Raw genomic sequence first — 25,826 nt, forward strand, 5'->3', positions numbered from 1 at the left:
ATGAAAGGAGAGGAAAGGCCTTTCATCTCCTTTCATGTCTCTCTCAGCATTTCTGCTGCTCGATCGCGATGCGATCAGGTAACTGAAATGCCACTAGACACCAGTGATTTTTTTTTTTGTGTTTTGTTTATGGCATAATAAATAAATGTATTTGTAGGCCATTTCTGCCCCCCTATTTTTATTAGGCCAATCTGTCCCCAAGGGGGGCAGAAACCGCTAGACACCAGGGATTATTTTTTGTTTTATGTATGTGGGGAGCAACCCCTTGGGCAAGGGCCGTTCCCCGGGGGGTCAAAATATTTTTAGGCCTTTTCTGCCCCCCCCCCCGGGACAGATCGGCCTCTTATAATTAGGCCGATCCGCCCCCCCAATGGGGGCGGGGGAGGGGATGAATGCAGAAACCCTTAGACACCAGGGATATATTTTTTTACGTTTACTTTTTTTTTTTTTTTTTTAATAGATGGGGAGCAACCTCTCAGGCAAGGGTCGCTCCCCTGGGGGGCAAATTGCCTTTAGGCCATTAGGCAGAAACCACTAGACACCAGGGATTTTTTATTTTTTTGCGTGGATTTCACACAAGGGGGCGACCCTTTAGGCAAGGGTTGGAAAATTTATTTTAGGTCATTTCTGCCCCCCTTGGGGGCAGATCGGCCTATTTTTATTAGGCCGATCTGCCCCCAAAAGGGGCAGAAACCACTAGGCACCAGGAATTATTATTTCACGCAAGGGGAGCGACCCCTTAGGCAAGGGTCGCTCCTCCTCTGGGGGAGGGGGTGGGGGGGGATTTATTTATTTTTTAGGCCATTTCTAGGCTATTTCTATTAGGCCAATCTGCCCACGGAAGGGGGGGGAGCGGAGCAGAAACCACTTATGCACCAGGGATTGGTGTGTGTGTATGTTTGTGCTTTGTTGGGGGGGGGGTGGGAGGGGAAGCCCCTTGGGCAAGGGTCACTCCCCAGGGGGCACATTACTGTAGGCTATATATGCCCCCCCTGGGGGCAGAGCAGCCTATTTTTGGAAGGTCCATCTGCCCCTAATGGGGGCAGAAAGCCCACCAGAGACCAGGGAAGATTTTTTTTCCAAAATAAGAGGGTGGGGGTATGGCCATATCCTTACCCCAAATAAATGGGGCCAAAGTTGTTCTGCTCACCGGTGGGCAGATGGGGAAATTACCCCGGATCCACTCCCCAGGGGCGGGGGGGGGGGCAGAAAGCATACTAGATGCAAGGTAATTAATTAAAAATATATATATAGAAAATAGTGGGATTGTGGCTACCAACCAGTATGGGCCTGGTTATTATGCCCCCACCCCAACTGAAGGGGGTAACAGTCTTTCAGATCTCCACCCACACACTAAAACATCTTATCTCACGGCAAGCAAGAGGACATTTGATTATGTGGGGTTTTTGTTTTACATTTGGGCCATGAGAGCTTGGCTAACTCTCAAAATCATCCCTCTTGGAATGGTGAGGGCTGCACTTTTTGTACTTTGGGACGCTGCCATGTAGAAAAATTCACAAGACCTAGACACATCTGAAAACTAAACATCTGGGTGATTCCAGTGTGGAGTGCTTCACATGCACCCACACCATTTTCTTACCCACAATGCCCTGCAAACCTTCAACTTTGCTGGAAATCACTCATTTTTCCCACATTTTTGTGATGGAACATTCCAGAATCTGCAGGAATCCCGAAAATTCCTACCACCGGGGCATTGTTTCATCTACACCGATAATAACTGTGCTGCACTTGTGAGCCTATTTTTTTTTATTTTTTCCCAAACTTCCCTTTTGGACCCGCTTTGGTTCCCCCTCAATTTCAACATGTTTTTGGGTCTTCCCTGTCACAGGCACTTGGCCCACCTACACAAGTGAGGTATCATTTTTACCGGGAGACTGAGGGAAACGTTGGGTGGTAAGAAATGTGTCCCAGCGCGGTGATCCCACAGTGAAATTTTGATTTTTTAGCTACATTTGAGGTTTGCTGAGGATTCTGGGTAAGAAAACATTGGCGGATCCATGCAAGTCACACCTCAATAGACTTCCTCGGGTGTCTAGTTTTCAGAAATATCTGGGTTTGGTAGGTTTCCCTAAATGGCTGCTGAGCCCAGAACCAAAAAACGCAGGTGCCCCCCCCCACCCCCGCAAAAACAGGTAGTTTTGTATTTGATCATTTTGATTTGTCCAGATAAGATTTTGGGGCATTTCCTTTCGCTGGCAATAGGCCTACCCACACAAGTGAGGTACCATTTTTTTTGGGAGACTTGGGGGAACGCTGGGTGGAAGGAAATTTGCAGCTCCTCTCAGATTCCAGAACTTTCTGTCACCGAAATGTGAGTAAAGTGTCTTATTTAGCCTAATTTTGAGGTTTGCAAATGATTCTGTGTAACAGAACCTAGTCAGAGCCCCAAAAATCACCCCATCTTGGATTCCCCTAGGTGTCTAGTTTTCAAATATGCGCAGGTTTAGTAGGTTTCCTTAGGTGCCGGCTGAGCTAGAGGCCAAAATGCACAGCTAGACACTTTGCAAAAATCAGGTCTGTTTTCTTTGGGAGAATGTGATCAGTCCACGTTGTGTTTTGGGGCATTTCCTGTCGCAGGCGCTAGGCCTACCCACACAAGTGAGGTACCATTTTTAATCGGGAGGCTTGGGGGGAACGCTGGGTGGAAGGAAATTTGTGGCTCCTTTCAGATACCAGAACTTTGTGTCACCGAAATGTGAGGAAAAAAGTGTTTTTGAGCCCAATTTTGAGGTTTGCAAAGGATTCTGTCTAGCAGAACCTGGTGAGAGCCCCACAAGTCACCCTATCTTGGATTCCCCTAGGTGTCTAGTTTTTAAAAAAATGCGCAGGTTTGGTAGATTTCCCAGTTCCCGGCTGAGCTAGGGGCCAAAATCTACAGCTAGACACTTTGCAAAAAACACGTCAGATTTCAATGTAAAAATGTGGTGTGTGCATGTTGTGTTTCCTGTCACGAGCATTAGGCCTACCCACGCAAGTGAGGTACCATTTTTATCGAGAGACTTGGGGAAACACAGAATAGAAGAACAAGTGTTATTGCCTCTTGTCTTTCGTTTCATTTTTTCCTTCGAAATGTGAGACACTGTGTAAAAAAGAACTCTATTTGAGAAATGCCCTGTAATTCACATGCTAGTATGGGCACCCCGGGATTCAGAGATGTGCAAATAACCGCTGCTTCTCAACACCTTATCTTGTGTCCATTTTGGAAATACAAAGGTTTTCTTGATGCCCAATTTTCACTCTTTATATTTCAGCAAATGAATTGCTGTATACCCGGTCTAGAATATAAACCCATTGCAAGGTGCAGCTCATTTAAAGACTCTGGGTACCTAGGGTTGTTGATGAACCTACAAGCCCTATATATCCCCGCAACCAGAAGAGTCCAGCAGACGTAACAGTATATTGCTTTAAAAAATCTGACATTGCAGGAAAAAGTTACAGAGTAAAAAACGTGGAGAAAAATTGCTGGTTTTTTTCACCTCAATTTCAATATTTTTATTTATTTCAACTGTTATTTTCTGTAAGAAAACCTTGTAGGATCTACACAAATTACCCCTTGCTGAATTCAGAATTTTGTCTACTTTTCAGAAATGTTTCGCTTTCTGGGATCCAGCATTGGTTTCACACCCGTGTCTGTCACTAACTGGAAGGAGGCTGAAAGCACAAAAAAATAGTAAAAATGGGCTATGTCCCAGTAAAATGCCAAAATTGTGTTGAAAAATTGGGTTTTCTGATTCAAGTCTGCCTGTTCCTGAAAGTTGGCGATTTTAGCACCGCAAACCCTTTGTTGATGCAATTTTCAGGGGGGGGGGGGAACACAAGCCTTCTTCTGCAGCCCCTTTTCCAATTTTGTGAAAAAAACGAAATTTTCACTGTATTTTGGCTTGGTCTCCTTCAGGGGAGCCCACAAAGTCTGGGTACCTCTAGAATCCCTAGGATGTTGGATAAAAAGGACGCAAATTTGGCATGGGTAGCTTGTGTGGACAAAAGGTTATGAGGGCCGAAGCGCGACCGGCCCCAAATAGCCAAAAAAAGGCCTGGCACCTGAGGGGAAAAGGCCTGGCAGCGAAGGGGTTAATACACAAATATAAAAAGTTGCAGGTGGAAAAAAATATATAGGTATTTCAAATAACTGTTTATCTTCTGTTCTCTTAAAATGTATATAAAGCACTGCAAATGTTCGAATGTGTTAAAAATCCCAATCTAACAGCATTCACGACCAAACATCCTAAAATTAAAAGGCTTACCATGATAATGTTACACATAAATTTTAAATCAACAATATCACACAGTAACCTGTAGTGACGTACCAATAGCGCTATACAAACAAAATGACCTTACAAAAGAAAAAAGATCAAATTCTCCACTGGTCTGTGGCGAGGGTGAATTTATTGAGAATCCCAGGTCTTAGCCATCTTGATATCTTTGCAAAATCATAAAACAGATGTAAACTCTTTCTCTGGAGACTAGCATGGTATATAACAGGTTAGAGTGCAACATGGTATTTTAGCATTCTTTATTTGCTTTCGAGTTATCATGCTACTTTGCTCAAGAACAGCTTTGACCCAGACCTTAGTCATGAATAGCAATGGAACATCAAGAAACAAACATCTACTAGATCATCACTGCATAAACATCCGCAAAGAGTGGGTATTTCTGCATGACATAATGTTAAAATAGCCTGGCGACAAGGCATTCAGCCTAAACTTAATAAAAGGTGATGAAAAGAGCCCCAATTAGATAGATTTCCATATTGGAGTTGAGTTGTATATATTGTATAGCTAAAGTTCCACAAGGTAAAGATTTCAAGTCTTCTGCTTCAATATATCTAAGGTATAATTTTGTTTTATAATCATAGCAGTCGCAACTACTGTTATGTTATATTAAATTCACTTAGTAAAACACAGTCACCACAGATTACATAGTTACCAGGAGTAAAACCTGCTGAGTCACAACTCTATTCGTTAAATGCTTGTCTAAAAAACCCACATTTTTAAGTACTTTCTAAATCTAAGGAAGTTTATTTCCATTCACAGGTGTTGTGGAAGGGAGTTCCATAGCGTGGGAGTCAGCATCGATAAACTTTGTCCATTCACTCTTCTCTCTTATATTTGGGGGCAGGTAAATAGGTCAGTCCAAAAGAACTAGTTGTGCAGGCCGGCGCATATTTCCTCATTTTCTAATTCAGGAAACAAGGGGACAGATTATTAAATGTAACACCTGGACCCAAACTGAACTCTGTGTCGTATAAGTAGCCAATTAAGTTGTTTGCGGACAGGTGTCGCATTTAAGCTTCTTGGCAATTTAAAAAATGGAAGGTGCTGCTTCGTTCTGAATAAACTGTAGCCTCTGAGTAGTCACAGTCAGTAGAACCAAACAGAGTTGATGAACTCTAGTGTTGAAATGTTCTCAATTGATTTTAAAGGAAGGCACATTAAGTAGTGACTGCACCTGTCTGAGCTGCCATTTTAAAGGTGACTACCACAATCCCCATTTTGCCAATGGTTTGGAGGGGTTGCCCAGTTCCAATGGCCTTTTGACCAGAGATCAACACGCTTAATTAAAATCACCATCTCACAAATCAGGTCCTGCACAGATGGCGCCCAGCTCAAACACAGACAGGATGGTGGGGCCGGTTCACTCCACTTTGCAGGAGGTAGTGAACTTGGAGGGACTTTCACAATGGGATGCTATGGGCCTTACAGTGGTGGGGGATGTCTGGGAAGGGACCCATATGAGATCATTTCAGGAACTCCAGAAGACATATGCATTTCTAAAACACAGTTGCATAAGTTTCTACAACTGAGACATGCATTAAAAATTACACATTGCCACAGGTACCCCCCATACCTGAATTTAGCCCTCTGGAGGCCAAGGCACTGATGGGGGGATTGGGTGCCATAGGGATCTCACAGCTATACCATTCCCTTATATTGAACGCCTCTCCTTCACTCCAACCCCTACGGTCTCGCTGGGAGGCCAATAGAAGATGAAGACTGGGGGGGGGGGGGGGGGGTTGTGATAACGGCACCACGTACTGTCACAATCTCTGCCAGGTTAGGCTTAGTGCAATAATATTACTTGCACTGTGTCTATCTTACCGCTACCAGGCTTAATCAAGCTGGGCTACGATCTGACTCGCAGTGTAATGGATGTCCTCACTCACCAGCTGACTTTTTCCACGTGGCATGGTCCTGCCCTAGTATTCTGAGATACTGGACACAAATTCTCAATGAACTCTCCAGGGTGTTGGGTCTCGTCGTGGAGCCCTTGCAGCTTATGGTCCTGCTGGGTGTGATGGAAGGAGTCGGCGCACTCCAAACATTTCTGGGTACTGCGTTACTTATGGCAAAAAGAGATGCTGGCATTTGTTGGCCGATGAATGCACCCACCTTGCTGTCCCGCTGGAGACTAGGGGTGGACTACTGTGCCCGAATGGAGAGGCCTGTGTATCAAGCAAGGGGCTGCCTGAAAAAGTACAATAAGGTGTGGATTGGATAGCCGGGGCTGCACGATAATGACTAACTTGCATATTTATTGTCAGTTGCTGAAATGGTACTATAGTGTGATGTCACGAATTGCGTTCTCCTGTACTGTGACAAGTTGCTATGCATATAAATCAATAAAGTTGCTTATTAAAAAAAAACGACCATCTCTGTCTTGTCAGCACTGAGCATTATTGGCTGCTGTCCATCAAGTGCCACGTGAGTTTTATTGTGTTCTGTAACTCTTTCTCGGAGGCTGTTGAATCATATATAAGGAAAAGGAGTTGAGTCATCTGCAGAATTATAGATACAGCCTTTAGTGAACAGACCCTAAATAAGGTCTTGATATAAACATTGAACAAGTTCTGCATGGAAGCTATGATGTAGTTAAGATAAAAGGACTAAGTCGAGCAGCTTCTCGAAACAAAGTCAGTCAGCTCAAGGCTGGGTTTCTCAGCCCAGCCGCCCTCATGTTATCTACAAGAATCATACAGCCAACCACACTGAATGCAGAAGGTAACTCCAAAAGGACCAGTACCGTCATCTGGCCCTCATCACTTTCCCATCTCCAATCATCAACAGCCGAGAATATCAATGATTCTTTGCTATGACCCAGGTGGAAACCTGCTTGTAGCAGGTCCAGGAAGTTTGAATATTGCAGTTGCTGCACAATAATTGAGCTATGTGTGCCTCCATAGTTTTAGAAGAATAGGGCATCAATGAGATTGGGCGATAGATTTTCACAATATTTTTTTTTAGGAGTGGAATAAACATTACATGTTTAAAACTATTCAGGATAACAAATTAAGTAACTCAAGTAGTGTCCAAGTAACTGCCTCAGTAATTGACAACATAGCTGCACGCAGACAGGGGTCCAGTTGGGAGCCTGACTTGACCTTGCTCAGAGTATGGAGACTGCCTTCTACTAGGGGAATAAAAGAGGAGGGCAGGTAAATGCTGTCATACTTAGTTATCATCTGAGGATACAGGTGTTTACTCTCTATGCTCTCTTTAATTGGACTTACTGGATTTTAAATATGTGAGTTCAAGGAGCTGCAGTGTTGTTGTGCCAGTCCAACTCCAAGAATACTCTTTTGAGCGATGAAAGCAGGTTAAAAATGTTAAAGGTTTCTGTGTTTGTTCAAAGCCTTATTTATTCTGTTCATATAAAATAGACATTTAATTTCAGATTATTCATGAATACATATGGCTGGTTCCAGGTGTGCAACGCCTATTGGGTTAGAGGGGCTTCAATCCCCCAACCCCCCATTTAATGTAGCGCAGGGGGTTAATGTGCCTGCGGCAAAGAAGTGTACTATGCAGATTACAGAACACTATTTTATGTGCAGAAATTAGTGGGATACTGCTTTTGTCATAGAGATCCCCTTGTTACTGTGCAGTTCATAATTTACAATCATAATCTAGCACAGTGAGCTATGAACTGCCAAAGAGCTGCATGCAAACTGCATGTCACAGGTTAGAATGTAATGTTTTTTTCTCAGTGCTCGACTATCCTAATTTTGCTATAAATACATTGTTATTAGTAAAGTCAACCCTAACCACTGTGTTACGCTCGGAATCCTGAGTTGATGCTTCCCCAGACCAAGCACACTTAAAAAAAAAAAATGCAACATGTGAATCCTACACCTTGTAGTCATCTTTGTCTCATGTAACATTTTCTATACACTGATTTACACATGTATGATTTACTCTCTTTGTGCGTGTGATGTAAAGTACTCCAACACCCTACGCTGGTAAGAGAGGCACTATAAAACAAATAAATACATGTGAGAGGGGCTATGGAGCGATGAGAGGCCCTATTAGAGGGTGACGGTAAGGGAATCACTGAAGAGCACCAATAAAGATTACTGTATCCTGGTGCTCTGAAAGGTCATCATTTACTATGCTTTAAACAGGAAGACAATCGAATGTATAATGAAAAATTTGTTGTAAAATGCAACATTTTTGGCAATTTTATCCAGGCGTTCTCAGGGGCTTTGAACAAGCCTCATTTTGGTGGTCAGGCTCACTTACCATGTACCCTGTGGAGGCTAGTCTCACAAACTTTGCTTTGGGTTCCCAGTCCGGCCCTGACCATGTTCCCAACCCGACTGTTAACCCGAGTCCTTCCAGGCAAAGAAGGTACAGATGACAAATGATACTGTATGCAGGGTTACTAGAACTATGAGACTAGCATTTTTCGAAATAACCATAGATTTACTGCATTCACCACATAATCCATCATCTGCGGCATAATCTGTAGATTTTAACAAAAATCTAATTTGTTTCTAGCTCAAATTGTTCAAATGTTACTAAATATGCAGCAACACATTATTGGGCAGTGAAAGGCCCTTTGCAAATCTTGACTGGTCAACTAGCTGTTGCTTTTTGCTCTATTTGGGATTTATACTATACTAATCAGGTGCAATTTATGCCCAGACAATTAGAAGTGGAAAAATGACAACATAATGAAATAGTGTTTCACATTACACCACGTAATTTTCTTTTCTTGACACAAAATTTACTCAACCCTTCTGTATAAATTGGTCCTCCCTTGTTGCATAATTTTAGCGTCCCTAACTGTATGTAATTGAATTTATATAGCGCTTACTACCATTGACAAGGTGAAGCAAGTGCTATATACATGCAATAAAAGGGAATAAATCAGTTTTCTTTTTTTTTTTTAAATGGTACTGCAGTGATTCAATGTCCATCAGGCTGTCCAGAATATTTTTTTACCAACTGCATCTTGCATTCTGGGGCACTTGTGTTTTTGCTTCTAAAAATTCAAAGTACTGGCTAAAATGTCAGAACATGCAAAATGATATTGGGATATGTGGGTCTGGTCGGCAGTTATTTTGTTTTGGGATTTGATTGTAGGTGGCACCAGCACTTATTAGTGGGGTGAGGCACATTTAAAAGATGGTCCTGAGGGCAGTCTCTGAACAAATTGCTCCTGGCTGCCTGTTCTAAACCCAGAAGGAAGGCCAGACATTTCCCAAGCGCTGATGTCACCTGTGAGTCTGTGAGTCTGTCAGGCAGTATTAGCGTCAGGATGATGGTTTGATTAATAATAGGCCACACCATTAATTTAACAGTCATGCAGTTAGTTTAACACTCCATACAAAGGCAGCAGAGGAGAGCAGAAGGTCACAGTGCTTCTCTACTTAATGAATGCAGTCTAACTCAGTTTGGCTATGGCGGAACATGTGCACCAGAGTAGGGACAAACGTGGCTTGCCATATTCCACTGCGACTTTTCAAGAGCTGCTGGGTGTTGATCTTACACACTCCTCCTCAAAGAACGCAGACTGTGCCTCTTGCCCTAGGTATTTCTTAGCGGAACACGTAATGGACTGACAAGTAGATCTACATGGCATTGTGCTCAGACAGCATCTAACACTGCATCCACCAAAGCTTACTGCTGCAGCAGCTGGGGCCCACCCTGCCTTCTTCTGAGCTAAGCCAACTTCAATCTGGCACATTAGTCATGTCCGTTAATGCGCCTTCTGCTGAGACGCTGTACAGATAGTTCCCACTGTTTGAATGTCTGCCTGAAAAGGGTTTTTTAAAGCTCAAGCTTGGTTCCAGATACAACAGTTAGTACAAGTGAGGGACTCTCCGAAGTTGACTCAGAATGACATCTGAGTGAATACACTCAACAAGGCCCACCAAAGCAATGAAGTACCATGAGGACACAACACTTGGTTTTGAGAATTAAACATTCTCTAGACATATTTTCCTAAAGATACATAAATAACATTTCTTGATATTGACGCAATTCAAAATATTTATATCATGCGTATTGAACATCCATTTCAATACAAGGCTAGATATAAAAATGTATGTATGAAATTCTCAAAATCACGCCTATCTATTGGGCTGGAACTTCAAGCTCCATCCCAAAAAAATTTGATTTGGTACCCCCAAATTTCCTCTATGATCCCTACTTAGTACTCAACAAGGTGAACTCATTTACTTTCTAATATCAGGGAAGCCCTCTTAGGTCAGTCAGTAAGTAAGTTGGACCCTAAACCATTCCAGAGCAGACCAAAATTGGATACCCCTGGCACCCTTGGAAGATGTACCTCGGTAACTGGCCATATCTCCTAGTGCTAGACCATCTCCTAAAATCACCTCTAGGCATTGTTAAAGAAATACCCATTGGCAGCTAAAATATAGTTATTGTAGTACCCAAATGACTGCAGACCGCTGACCCACTATTTCTCTATAGGGTAATAATTGGAGCCAAATCCAGAAATCGCCAGACCATATTGGGCTCCCGTTTTCACAGGCTTCGTTTCCCGATCTCTGGCTCCTGCTGAAAGTTTGAATTTTCACATACAATGGCAAGATCTCCCATTGGCCACCACCTCCACCCTCACACTGGCCCCTCCCTGATCAAGAGCCAATGGCAGATGGAGCCTCCTTTGTTCATATTAGTTATTTGTTTCTTAGCTTTTTTGCCCGGGTCTACTTTTTCCTACCCATTTACTTAAGTGTATTTTTACTTTTATTACATTGTCCAGAGGCAGTCACCTGGGCTTCAACACTGTTTATACTTTCATACTATCCTGCGCCCCCCACATACATCTGTCTATGTCCAGGTCTCCATCTGGTTATCCACATATCACTCATTCTAATCTTGCAGCAGTGTGTCCTGTGCGATTGATGCTGACCATAACAAGATTGAATCTTATTGTCACACAGCTTTGGCTCCTTCATAAACATGGCTGACAACATTATTTACCAAAATTAATTTCTGGGGCAGCATACACATATTTAAATGTTGGCATCTTTAGCCAACCCTTTTTCATTCTGGGAAAAAAAAAATCTGACTGGGTGTAAATTTGTCCTTGGCAAGTAGCTGTATTTTTGTGAAATATATTTAACCTGCAACTTTCAAACAGAAATTTGCTTCATAATTGTAATTTGCAATATTGGTGCTATACCTGTCAGAGAAGCGCATAGCCATTTCACAAAGGATTGTAGTGCCAAAGACCAAAAAAAGATTCATCGCCCCTCTGTATATTATTTTAAATGGTAGAAAATATCCCAGTAAAAAAAAAAAAAAAGGTACTCAACATCTGGACCATGATCTCTGATCCACCCTGATGGGTACAAAGAGGATGCATCACTATTAATAAATCATTATATTTTTTTTAAACTACGTAAATATTTATGTTGTATATCATGTTATACTTTGATGTATAGTGCATATGCACATTTATAAACTTGAACATTAAAAGAGACAAGTAATTAAGGTATAATCCCTCTGTATTACTTACATACCACAAAAATTTACATTCAGTCTACTAACTAGACATCACAAGGAATTGAGCATAACGCCTACAGGAAACATCAAAATAATCTAAGTGTTCACAAGGATTGGTGAAGGTAAACTTTGGGAGCATTTTCAACTCTTAACCTTTTTTGAATGTTTTATTATACAACTAAGGAAGATGTGGAGTAGTGACTTAATCAACAAGGGGACCTGGTTTTGAACCCGGCTTTGCAGTTGACCTACAATTGTGCATTTCTGGGCAAATCACTTAATCTCGAATGATGCCATAATTGAATGTAACTGTGTGTAATTCAAAGAATTAAACCCTCACTTGATGTATCCATTCTTGCTTAGGCTTCCATCACTCCTCATAATATACAGTGCTTTGTTGCAACCCAGCTAAGTGTGTGCTGCAACAATATAAAAGATATGTTTTTACACTGTGAATTTATCTCGTTTACTCCGCTCTGTGAATGCGCCTTTTTTTTTAAAGTCTTTGTGATCCCCCTCATTTTGTACCATTCAGAGAGCATATATGGGGCGCTGTCCTGGACTGGTTTATGTGTCTACAGGTGCCTCTTCATCTTTTGTTCATATAACGTACGTAACATCGAGAAACTTTACAGGTCGGGATCCAGAAAGCAGTCAAACACTCTGTACTTGAGTACTTCATTTAAAAGCACGGTGGCGCATAGTTTTCATCGACTGCTTACTCACTGCTTCAGTCAATGGATAATCTGTACAACTCTGGCAGCAGCAGCAGCTGGGTGTGGTGCGAAATGGTTCAAAAGAGGTGTACGACGTGTAGGGACTTGTACATCTTAAGGCCCGGTAAGCCATACAGAGGACACCTCACCTGAAGGGGCGGGTGTGCAGCGTGCAAGGACCAAAGTGATAAACACTCTCGGGGCGTGGGTAAGGAGTGGCCAGGATAATGATGCTCACTTTCGCCTCAAGTTCTCAGAACGTTTCCCTAAAGTGGCAACGACTGAAACGTGTATAAAGCACTAGAAATGGGGTCATACGAAGAGGATTCTTCAGGGAAAAGGGACAAATAGGAAGCAAAATTAGTTCTTCTCTTACGCAGTCGTGGGGGTAAACCTTTCTGAATAAGAATTTTGATTACCATTTCCTCTGCCCTGATTTGCTTTCCGAAACCTTTAGGGTGCAAGAGGTAAGCGTACAATTATGAAGCGAGACACGACAATTAGAAACTAGAAATACAGAGATGAGGCTGAACCTGGGCTGGTAACGCCCACCACTGCCCCTTCCAAACTCCCCGAGCAGTGTTGTCAGAGTTCCACAGGACCCCGCCTCACCTTCTTGATGTTGTAAAGTCGGGTCTGCATCCCGATGCCTCGGTCATTGAGAATGGTGAGTTTCTCGGCCAGCTTCTGCTGACTCGGCTGCACGGCGGGGCGCGACATGTTTCCCCAGAGATCGGCAGCTGCCGCTACCTTCTAATGACAGGGAGAGGACGACCCGCAACTCCGCACACCCGGCCCGCAGCTGCCCTCAGCCTCGGGCTTATGCCGGCTTCAGAGCTCAGACAGCGATGAAATCTGGAGCCGCCCCAAAGGCTCTGACTACAGCCGCCGCCCACAGTCCTAGAGCAGACCGCAGGGGGCCTGGGCCGCCCGCTCCCTCTCTCGACGTCGCCCCTCTTCCGTCCTTCCTGCGGCGGGTCTCTTCCCTTGGCCAGCCTCCTCCTCCCTGCCAGAGCTCCGCTCCCAATCCCGGTGTACTCCCATCCCAGGCCGACGCTGGAGTAGCGATCATCAGCACAGAAAGAGGACTGGCCGGCCGTGGTCCAGGGAACACCATTTTATAATTAAAACTCCTCGCATTTCTGCACAAGAATTTGTGTGTTTTTTTTTGGAAACTCCTATTTATAAATATTTATAATTTGGCAAGACGTTTTACTTTTTATTTTATTAAACACGAATTGTGATTGATATTGACCGCCTGCGTGCCAGCTCGCTTCTCGTCCGGACCCACTATCTGCCATCTAATATGTTTTCCGGAACTTCCCCTACGGCTCCCAATCTGGGCGAGCCGGGATTAGGAATCAGTGTTCCCGTTCAATAATGGCCGCAGCACTCAAATATACATCTTGTTCTGCGGGTCGTTTCTGTTCTCCCTCTGTTTACAGTTTACCAGGTTCGCTGTTCTAGTTGTAGGAATTGCGACGCTTGTGCTCCCACATATTGCATGTTTTATAGGAAAGTTGCAGGAGGCCAAGAGAGTTTTGTAGTCACAAAGTGCACATACTCTTGATAAATCCAATGACTCCAAAAACGCTGTGTGGAAGAATAGATTTAACGCAGCCCAGCAGCCGACGTCCCTCCAGCTCTAGCGTCCTGCTCCAGCTGATCAAGAACGGACGAAGGTTCCAAGCAGGAAACAGAACGTGGAATGGCACTTGTACGATGCGCTTACACAAAACATACAGAACCAGAAACAAGTGTTAACTGGAGTTAGAATACAACAGAACTCCCTTTATATAACAATAAATTAAATCAAGCAAAGACAGAACTAGACATGCATTCCTTTCAAATAACTAGGTTTTTTAGACAGCCTAAAAACAGCTCTCTAGTAGAGATGCATTGTTCAATGGCACTTTTGCTATTATTTCACTGGTGGTATTCATTTCGGTATTATCCAATGCAGAATAAGTTTCATGAGTATGTATTATGGGATTTGCAGAGTCTTCAGTAGTGTATAATGTGGCCGTTATCTATTACTACAGGCTACTGTTGATGAACAACCTTATCTGTCCACATACCCCTTATAGGAGGTAACAACAATGTCACAAGTTGTTGCAATCTGTCTCTTACAACAGTGCTTTGCATTTCACTTAAAAGAATCAGATTTTATTACAAGAAACGGAGGCTCTTATTATGCTTTCCTTTCTTGCTTTAATCGAATAGCAGCCAAGATAACATATTACAAAAACTACATATCCCATGAAACATGGGGAAAAAAATCAATAGTGATGTCACAAATAAACAACCAATGATGAACGACCAATCCCAATAACCATCTTAACTACGAGCAACAAGTCCTCTTTTCTTGCTGCTCGCAGTCAAGATAAGTTCTTTCTTCATCTCGTTTTTCTTCTTTTGTGTATTTCGTGTATATTAATATTATACTTGGAATTGTCTTCATGTAATATTTATTATTATTGTTAATCTATTTATTTTATGTATTTCGTCTTCAGTTTCAGGACTCTTCGCCGTTTTTTCTTTCCAGAAGCGCTGCCTCGCGCTTTACAGGCAGAGCGGAGCGTTCTTTTAGAACGTTCGGCTCTCCCGCCGATCTCTCTTGAGGAGCGCGTCTTTCCTCAGACGCGTTCCTCTGAAGAGATCGGCCCGGCACTGACGCGTCGTCAGGGAAACCCTTTCCCTGCATCGGAAGGCTCCGTTTCCTCTCAGCTGTTTCTGAGAGGCTCGAATTCATCGCGGGAGGCGCGACACGCCCCCTTTTCAGTATTTTGTATATTTTCTTTCCGATTTGGCCACTTTTAACCCTTACTTTACTATTTAATTTTTAAACAGTTTCCCTTCAATTTTGGGGGTTTTTCCTGCCTGGCATCCTACTTATTATTATTAGTATTTTTATTATTAGTATTTTATTCTTTAATATGTCAAAACAAATAACTGATCAGTCTAATGTCATTGATATGGATAATTTACGAGCTGATTTGAATTCTTTTATTCAGGATACGGTACAACAGGCTGTTTCTTCGTCTATGCAACAAATGTCAAAAAAGCTAGAGTTGTCTATTAAGAAAATATCCTCTCAGGGTTCTAATAATTTGGAACCGGGTAAAGGTAAAAAGCGCATTTTTTCCAAAGTTCAAATTCATTCGAGCGCTGATGAATCTCCCCAGATGGCTGGTCCTTCCCCCCGTAAGGAATCCAAAACGGTGGAAAAGGGTCCCTCTCCCTTGAATAATGTTCAGTTGAGGGATACTGATGATGAAATGGAATATGATGTTGGGGACGATGATGATTTACAGGGCTCTGACGACCCTTGGAAAGGGCCTTTAGAGAAGAGGCTAACATTTTCTCTTTCTGATGCAAATCCTTCACAGGTTAATGATTTCACAGTATTGGATGCTATGGGGGAACCAATGTTTGATCCAACACTAATTCACCATCCAAATTCTACGGAATGGTTCCCGTCGGATCACGTGGCGGAATATGTTGCGTGTCATCTGAGACACTCGTTAGATAAAGCCACGAGAAATAAACTACGATCTGAATGTCCCTGCCCCTCCCTTCCTTGTAAAATTACTTCCACACCGGTAATTGATCCTAACATGGTGTTATTTTTCTCCAAGTTTGGTAAGGATCCTAAGAAAGGGGTCGACCGTGCGTGGTCCGTTTGCCAGGACCGATTATTGGATTTGGTTGGTCCTTTAACTAGGATCCTTGATTTAGCTGAGGATGCCAGGTTGGAAGGCTCTCAAATTGACCCTGAAGCTCTGTCCAATTGGGCCCAGCGGGCAATTTGTTTGCTGGGAAATGCAAACACCGCAATTTCTCAAGAGAGACGCAAGAGTCTTTTGCTCAAGATAGAGCCTAAATTGGGCAGTTTCGCAGCCAGAGAAGAAGGACAGCAGGCGGACGGCCTTCTTTTTGGAGACTCATTTATTAAAGAGCTCGGTAGATATGTTTCTACCTTTGCAACTTTGGATAAGGCTCAGTTTTCAATGAAGAAGATCTTCAATTCCAGAGTTTTTGCCAGGGCCGGTAAAGGAAGGAGCCGCTTTACCGGCCGTTTCGCCACCCGCGGTGGCAGTTTCCGAGGCTCTTCCGTCTACTCCACGGACTTCAGACCTCAGTTCTATCCCCAAAGAGGAAGGGGCTTCAGGAGCAGAAGCTTCCGTCAAAGGGGAGGACAGGTCTCAGGTAAGAGATTTATGTTTTGGCCCTCTTCCTGTAGGTGGTCGATTAGCTCATTTTTTGTCAAATTGGTACCGAATTACCGCGGATCCTTGGGTTCTTCAAACCATTCAAGGGTACTGCATAGATCTTTATCAAACTCCCAGCCAAACCTCTCTACCTCTTCCTCTAAGGTTCTCTCAAGAACAATCTCGTTTGATGAATCTAGAAATTTCATCTTTAATTTCAAAAAATGTAATAGAAGAGACTTGCTTCCATCCCTTGGGTTTTCTCAGCACCATATTTTTGATACAAAAGAAAAACAAGAAATATCGCCCAGTGATAAATTTAAAATCATTCAACAATTATGTTGTCTACAATCATTTCAAGATGGAATCGATCCTGCATCTCAGGGACATTCTGCTGGAGGGCGATTGGTTTGTTCGACTGGATCTTCAGGACGCTTATTTTGCAATTCCTATCCATCCCTTTTACAGAAAGTTCCTTCAGTTTCAATGGGAAGACTCGATTTTTCAGTTCAAAGCCCTCCCTTTCGGTCTAGCTTCGGCTCCTTGGTGCTTCACGAAAGTGATGAAACCAGTGGTAGCTTCTTTAAGAGCTCAGGGAATAAGATTGATCGTCTATCTAGACGATTTTCTCATTATGGCTCAAAACAAGGATACCCTGTTGCAACACTTGCACATTTCCCTTCATCTTCTACAATCCCTTGGCTTTCTAGTGAACATGGAAAAATCTTCTCTGGTTCCCTCAACTCAGGTGGAGTTTCTGGGTTTCCTCATAGATTCCAAAACCTCATCTCTGTCCCTTCCCCATCAGAAGGTAAGTCGTATAAAGCACGAATTACGTCAGGTCCTCAGTCTTTCCCATCTATCTCTACGATCCTTAGCAAGAATTGTGGGCCTACTGGCTTCGTCCATTCAGGCCATATTCCCGGGTCCGTTACATTACAGGGCTCTCCAAAGACTAAAGATTCGTCATCTCCGCAAGGGCCTTCAGTACTCGGACATCGTTCGATTAGATCAGGATTCTCGCGCAGAGATACAATGGTGGCTCGATCATTTGGAAGCCTGGAACGGGAGAGCTATTTTCTCTTCGGCCCCAGATCTAGTATTAGAATCCGATGCAAGTCGGACAGGTTGGGGCGCGAGGTGTGGCAACGTCTCGACTGGAGGCGTATGGTCAGGGAGGGAGTCTGCCTTGCACATCAATTGTTTAGAGATGCTTGCAGGCTCCTTTGCTCTGAAGACCTTTGCGAAGGACAGGGTAAACTGTTCTATTCTTCTAAAGATGGACAACATTTCCGCCGTAAAGTATATCAATCATCTGGGGGGAACAAAATCCAAACCCCTTGCCGATCTAGCCAAAAGCTTTTGGGAATTTTGCCTTCTACGAAAATTGTCGGTCACGGCACAATACCTTCCAGGAAAAATGAATACCATAGCGGATTGGTGCTCACGCTACCTAAAAGATTCCAGCGATTGGCGTCTTCATCCTTTAGTGTTCAACAAACTTTCTTCGAAATTCGGTCTCATGTCAATAGATTTATTCGCTTCTCGATTGAACTCTCACCTCCCAAGTTTTTACAGCTGGAGACCGGATCCCCAGGCTCTCGATATGGATGCTTTTCTCCAAGACTGGTCTCCCCAGTTCAATTATGCCTTTCCTCCCTTTGTGATGATTGCCAGAGTTATAGCCCAGGTTCGTCGTCAACGAGCCTCCCTTGTATTGGTGACCCCCTTTTGGCAAACCCAACCTTGGTTCCCCTCGGTTCTAGAATTGTCAGTAGATTCTCCTGTCCTGATTCCTTCCTTCCCAGAGCTCTTGCTGGATCCAGAAGGACGACCTCACGACATGATTCTCGACCACTCCTTAACTCTGGTAGCTTGGAAGATTTCGGGTCAGCCTGGAAAACCCCAGGAATTTCGGAAGAAGCTGCTCAATATATCCGTCACTCTTGGGCCCCAGGAACATCCAAGGCCTACAAGTCTGCCTGGTTGGTCTGGTGTGGCTGGTGTTTGGACAGGAACTCAGATCCCTTTTCAGCCGATGTAATTCTAATTGTTAATTTTTTAGCATCTCTTGCTTCCCAAGGAAAGGCATATAGAACAGTGAATACTTATAGATCCGCCATTTCTGCTGAACATGTTCGTGTTGATGGTAAACCGGTTGGAGAACACCCTCTGGTGTGTCGTCTTTTGAAGGGAGTAAGATTTTCTAATCCCCCTACTCCTAGATACTCGCAGTTGTGGGATGTAAATTTGGTTTTAAATTTGTTAAATTCTTGGCTCGATAATGATTTACTTTCTTTAAAGTGTCTTTCTGCGAAGTTGACTATGTTATTATGCTTAGTTTCTTTGAAACGTGTTTCTGACGTAAGAGCTTTGGATATATCTTCCGTCCAGTTTTCTCCTTCTAATGTAACTTTTAGAGTTCATAGAAGAACTAAAACCAACATTTCTTTAATTCATTATCCGTATTTTCCTTTGCATCCTAAGTTATTCGTTGGTAAATGTTTAAAAGTTTATATTGCCAGAACTGCAGATTTAAGAACGTCCTCCTCTCATCAGTTATTGATTTCATTTTCTAAACCTCATAAACCTGTTTCTTCCCCTACTCTGGCTCGTTGGGTTAAATGGGTTATGACCCTTGCGGGTATTGACACTACCGCTTTTGGAGCTCATTCTACTAGAGGTGCCATGGCTTCTAAGGCCTTTTGGACTGGAGCTCGCTTGGAGGACATTCTTAGATCAGCGGATTGGTCTAATGTTACTACCTTTAGAACCTTTTATTGCAAACCTATTTCTTCTATGGCTGATTCAGTTGTTAATATGCTTTAAACAAGCATAATAAGAGCCTCCGTTTCTTGTAATAAAATTCAGATTTTCCTAGCTTTAGTAAAGGAAAGTCTAGATTTTATTAAAGACACGGAGGCGAGTATTATCCCACCGCTTTATTAACCCACCCTTTCTTTTTCAGTGCCGGCTCCTCCTGAACCAATCGTCTCATCCTGAAGAGGTCAATTCCGAGTGTACGGCCCTTCTTCGGAGTCATCTTTCTTCTGGCACTTCCCATGTTCATCGCTTACCGTTATCGGGATGTTGTGATTCCCCCAAGGAACTGTTTCCTCTTTCTTCTCTGGACTTTGCCAAATACTTTTTCACTTTATTAATGGCTGTTTCCATTATTTTGATTATAATTCCTTTATTCCGTCCGCTTTGACCTGCTCCTGCAAGAAAAGAGGACTTGTTGCTCGTAGTTAAGATGGTTATTGGGATTGGTCGTTCATCATTGGTTGTTTATTTGTGACATCACTATTGATTTTTTTCCCCATGTTTCATGGGATATGTAGTTTTTGTAATATGTTATCTTGGCTGCTATTCGATTAAAGCAAGAAAGGAAAGCATAATACTCGCCTCTGTGTCTTTAATAAAATCTAGACTTTCCTTTACTAAAGCTAGGAAAATCTGAATTCCCTTTTGCCCACCAGTGTCGATCCTCCAATTTGACTGATGAGAGTGTCTCTTTGGCTACCTTAACCCCTTCGCTGCCAGGCCTTTTCCCCCTCCTGTGCCGAGCCTTTTTTTGGCTATTTGGTGCAGTTCGCGCTTAGGCCCTCATAACATTTTGTTCACATAAGCTACCCACGCCAAATTTGCGTCCTTTTTTTCCAACATCCTAGGGATTATAGAGGTACCCAGACTTTGTGGGTTCCCCAGAAGGAGGCCAAGAAATTAGCCAAAATACAGTGAACATTTCGTTTTTTTTTTTTAAAATGGGGAAAAGGGGCTGCAGAAGAAGGCTTGTGTTTTTTTTCCCTGAAAATGGCATCAACAAAGGGTTTGCGTGCTAAAATCACCAGCTTCCCAGCTTTCAGGAACAGGCAGACTTGAATCAGAAAACCCAATTTTTCAACACAATTTTGGCATTTTACTGGGACATACCCAATTTTTTCGATTTTTTTGTGCTTTCAGCCTCCTTCCAGTCAGTGACAGAAATGGGCATGAAACCAATGCTGGATCCCAGAAACCGCAACATTTCTGAACAGTAGACAAAATTCTGAATTCAGCAAGGGGTAATTTGTATAGATCCTACAAGGGTTTCCTATAGAAAATAACAACTGAAAAAGAAAAATATTGAAATTGAGGTGAAAAAAACATCAATTTTTCTCTACGTTTTACTCTGTAACTTTTTCCTGCAATGTCAGATTTTCGAAAGCAATATACCGTTACGTCTGTTGGACTCCTCTGGTTGCGGGGATATAGAGGGCTTGTAGGTTCATCAAGAACCCTAGGTACCCAGAGCCAATAAATGAGCTGCACCCTGCAGTGCGTTTTCATTCTATACCGGGTATATAGCAATTCATTTGCTGAAATATAAAGAGTGAAAAATAGCTATCAAGAAAACCTTTGTATTTCCAAAAAGGGCACAAGATAAGGTGTTGAGGAGCAGTGGTTATTTGCACATCTCTGAATTCCGGGGTGACCATACTAGCATGTGAATTACAGGGCATTTGTCTTTTTTACACACTCTCTTATATTTGGAAGGAAAAAATGTAGAGAAAGACAAGGGGCAATAACACTTGTTTTGCTAATCTATGTTCCCCCCAAGTCTCCTGCTAAAAATGATACCTCACTTGTGTGGGTAGGCCTAGCGCCCGCGACAGGAAACGCCCCGAAACGCAACGTGGATACATCAAATTTTTTGAAAGAAAACAGAGGTGTTTTTTGCAAAGTGCCTACCTGTAGATTTTGGCCTCTAGCTCAGCCGGCACCTAGGGAAACCTACCAAACCTGTGCATTTTTGAAAACTAGAGACCTAGGGGAATCCAAGATTAGGTGACTTGTGGGGCTCTGACCAGGTTCTGTTACCCAGAATCCTTTGCAAACCTCAAACTTTGGCTAAAAAAACACATTTTCCTCAAATTTTGGTGACAGAAAGTTCTGGAATCAGAGAGGAACCACAAATTTCCTTCCACCCAGCGCTCCCCCAAGTCTCCTGCTAAAAATGATACCTCACTTGTGTGGGTAGGCCTAGCGCCCGCGACAGGAAACGCCCCGAAACGCAACGTGGATACATCAAATTTTTTGAAAGAAAACAGAGGTGTTTTTTGCAAAGTGCCTACCTGTAGATTTTGGCCTCTAGCTCAGCCGGCACCTAGGGAAACCTACCAAACCTGTGCATTTTTGAAAACTAGAGACCTAGGGGAATCCAAGATTAGGTGACTTGTGGGGCTCTGACCAGGTTCTGTTACCCAGAATCCTTTGCAAACCTCAAACTTTGGCTAAAAAAACACATTTTCCTCAAATTTTGGTGACAGAAAGTTCTGGAATCAGAGAGGAACCACAAATTTCCTTCCACCCAGCGTTCCCCCAAGTCTCCCGATAAAAATGATACCTCACTTGTGTGGGTAGGCCTAGCGCCCGCGACAGGAAATGCCCCAAAACGCAACGTGGACACATCACATTTTTTTAAAGAAAACAGAGGTGTTTTTTGCAAAGTGCCTAACTGTAGATTTTGGCCTCTAGCTCAGCCAGCACCTAGGGAAACCTACCAAACCTGTGCATTTTTGAAAACTAGAGACCTAGGGGAATCCAAGATGGGGTGAATTGTGGGGCTCTGACCAGGTTCTGTTACCCAGAATCCTTTGCAAACTTCAAAATTTGGCTAATAAAACACGTTTTCCTCACATTTTGGTGACAGATAGTTCTGGAATCAGAGAGGAGCCACAAAGTCCCTTCCACCCAGCGTTCCCCCAAGTCTCCTGCTAAAAATGATACCTCACTTGTGTGGGTAGGCCTAGCGCCCGGGACAGGAAATGCCCCAAAACGCAACGTGGACACATCACATTTTTTTAAAGAAAACAGAGGTGTTTTTTGCAAAGTGCCTAACTGTAGATTTTGGCCTCTAGCTCAGCCAGCACCTAGGGAAACCTACCAAACCTGTGCATTTTTGAAAACTAGAGACGTAGGGGAATCCAAGATGGGGTGACTTGTGGGGCTCTGACCAGGTTCTGTTACCCAGAATCCTTTGCAAACCTCAAAATTTGGCTAAAAAAACACATTTTCCTCACATTTCGGTGACAGAAAGTTCTGGAATCTGAGAGGAGCCACAGATTTCCTTCCACCCAGCGCTCCCCCAAGTCTCCCGATAAAAATGATACCTCACTTGTGTGGGTAGCCCTAGCGCCCGTGACAGGAAACGCCCCAAAACACAACGTGGACACATCACATTTTTTGAAAAAAAACAGAGGTGTTTTTTGCAAAGTGCCTACCTGTAGATTTTGGCCTCTAGCTCAGCCGGCACCTAGGGAAACCTACCAAACCTGTGCATTTTTGAAAACTAGAGACCTAGGGGAATCCAAGATGGGGTGACTTGTGGGGCTCTGACCAGGTTCTGTTACCCAGAATCCTTTGCAAACCTCAAAATTTGGCTAAAAAAACACATTTTCCTCACATTTCGGTGACAGAAAGTTCTGGAATCTGAGAAGAGCCACAAAGTCCCTTCCACCCAGCGTTTCCCCAAGTCTCCTGCTAAAAATGATACCTCACTTGTGTGGGTAGGCGTAGCGCCCGCGACAGGAAATGCCCTAAAACGCAACGTGGACACATCTAATTTTTTGAAAGAAAACAGAGGTGTTTTTTGCAAAGTGCCTACCTGTAGATTTTGGCCTCTAGCTCAGCCGGCACCTAGGGAAACCTACCAAACCTGTGCATTTTTGAAAACTAGAGACCTAGGGGAATCCAAGATGGGGTGACTTGTGGGCCTCTGACCAGGTTCTGTTACCCAGAGTCCTTTGCAAACCTCAAAATTTGGCTAAAAAAACACGTTTTACTCACATTTCGGTGACAGAAAGTTCTGGAATCTGAGAGGAGCCACAAATTTCCTTCCACCCAGCGTTCCCCCAAGTCTCCCGATAAAAATGATACCTCACTTGTGTGGGTAGGCCTAGCGCCCGCGACAGGAAATGCCCCAAAACGCAACGTGGACACATCACATTTTTTTAAAGAAAACAGAGGTGTTTTTTGCAAAGTGCCTAACTGTAGATTTTGGCCTCTAACTCAGCCAGCACCTAGGGAAACCTACCAAACCTGTGCATTTTTGAAAACTAGAGACCTAGGGGAATCCAAGATGGGGTGACTTGTGGGGCTCTGACCAGGTTCTGTTACCCAGAATCCTTTGCAAACCTCAAAATTTGGCTAAAAAAACAAATTTTCCTCACATTTCGGTGACAGAAAGTTCTGCAATCTGAGAAGAGCCACAAAGTCCCTTCCACCCAGCGTTTCCCCAAGTCTCCTGCTAAAAATGATACCTCACTTGTGTGGGTAGGCGTAGCGCCCGCGACAGGAAATGCCCTAAAACGCAACGTGGACACATCTCATTTTTTGAAAGAAAACAGAGGTGTTTTTTGCAAAGTGCCTACCTGTAGATTTTGGCCTCTAGCTCAGCCGGCACCTAGGGAAACCTACCAAACCTGTGCATTGCTGAAAACTAGAGACCTAGGGGAATCCAAGATGGGGTGACTTGTGGGGCTCTGACCAGGTTCTGTTACCCAGAGTCCTTTGCAAACCTCAAAATTTGGCTAAAAAAAACACGTTTTACTCACATTTCGGTGACAGAAAGTTCTGGAATCTGAGAGGAGCCACAAATTTCCTTCCACCCAGCGTTCCCCCAAGTCTCCCGATAAAAATGATACCTCACTTGTGTGGGTAGGCCTAGCGCCCGCGACAGGAAATGCCCCAAAACGCAACGTGGACACATCACATTTTTTTAAAGAAAACAGAGGTGTTTTTTGCAAAGTGCCTAACTGTAGATTTTGGCCTCTAACTCAGCCAGCACCTAGGGAAACCTACCAAACCTGTGCATTTTTGAAAACTAGAGACCTAGGGGAATCCAAGATGGGGTGAATTGTGGGGCTCTGACCAGGTTCTGTTACCCAGAATCCTTTGCAAACTTCAAAATTTGGCTAATAAAACACATTTTCCTCACATTTTGGTGACACATAGTTCTGGAATCAGAGAGGAGCCACAAAGTCCCTTCCACCCAGCGTTCCCCCAAGTCTCCTGCTAAAAATTATACCTCACTTGTGTGGGTAGGCCTAGCGCCCGGGACAGGAAATGCCCCAAAACGCAACGTGGACACATCTCATTTTTTGAAAGAAAACAGAGGTGTTTTTTGCAAAGTGCCTACCTGTAGATTTTGGCCTCTAGCTCAGCCGGCACCTAGGGAAACCTACCAAACCTGTGCATTTTTGAAAACTAGAGACGTAGGGGAATCCAAGATGGGGTGACTTGTGGGGCTCTGACCAGGTTCTGTTACCCAGAATCCTTTGCAAACCTCAAAATTTGGCTAAAAAAACACATTTTCCTCACATTTCGGTGACAGAAAGTTCTGGAATCTGAGAGGAGCCACAGATTTCCTTCCACCCAGCGCTCCCCCAAGTCTCCCGATAAAAATGATACCTCACTTGTGTGGGTAGGCCTAGCGCCCGTGACAGGAAACGCCCCAAAACACAACGTGGACACATCACATTTTTTGAAAAAAAACAGAGGTGTTTTTTGCAAAGTGCCTACCTGTAGATTTTGGCCTCTAGCTCAGCCGGCACCTAGGGAAACCTACCAAACCTGTGCATTTTTGAAAACTAGAGACCTAGGGGAATCCAAGATGGGGTGACTTGTGGGGCTCTGACCAGGTTCTGTTACCCAGAATCCTTTGCAAACCTCAAAATTTGGCTAAAAAAACACATTTTCCTCACATTTCGGTGACAGAAAGTTCTGGAATCTGAGAAGAGCCACAAAGTCCCTTCCACCCAGCGTTTCCCCAAGTCTCCTGCTAAAAATTATACCTCACTTGTGTGGGTAGGCGTAGCGCCCGCGACAGGAAATGCCCTAAAACGCAACGTGGACACATCTCATTTTTTGAAAGAAAACAGAGGTGTTTTTTGCAAAGTGCCTACCTGTAGATTTTGGCCTCTAGCTCAGCCGGCACCTAGGGAAACCTACCAAACCTGTGCATTTTTGAAAACTAGAGACCTAGGGGAATCCAAGATGGGGTGACTTGTGGGGCTTTGACCAGGTTCTGTTACCCAGAGTCCTTTGCAAACCTCAAAATTTGGCTAAAAAAACACGTTTTA

General features: G+C 43.5%; 1 protein-coding gene across 1 annotated transcript in view; it reads right to left on the minus strand.

Annotated features, from left to right (window-relative positions):
* The window catches only part of NCKAP1 (NCK associated protein 1), a 906,912-nt gene extending 893,408 nt beyond the window's left edge, over nt 1-13,504 (minus strand). The window contains exon 1 of the mRNA XM_069225777.1: nt 13,106-13,504. Within this exon, the coding sequence (XP_069081878.1) occupies nt 13,106-13,213 (108 nt within the window). The 5' untranslated portion in view covers nt 13,214-13,504. The remainder of the gene's footprint in view (nt 1-13,105) is intronic.
* Between the last annotated feature and the right edge of the window lie 12,322 nt (nt 13,505-25,826).

This window comes from Pleurodeles waltl, chromosome 3_1, assembly GCF_031143425.1.
Source record: "Pleurodeles waltl isolate 20211129_DDA chromosome 3_1, aPleWal1.hap1.20221129, whole genome shotgun sequence".
Lineage (NCBI taxonomy): Eukaryota > Metazoa > Chordata > Amphibia > Caudata > Salamandridae > Pleurodeles > Pleurodeles waltl.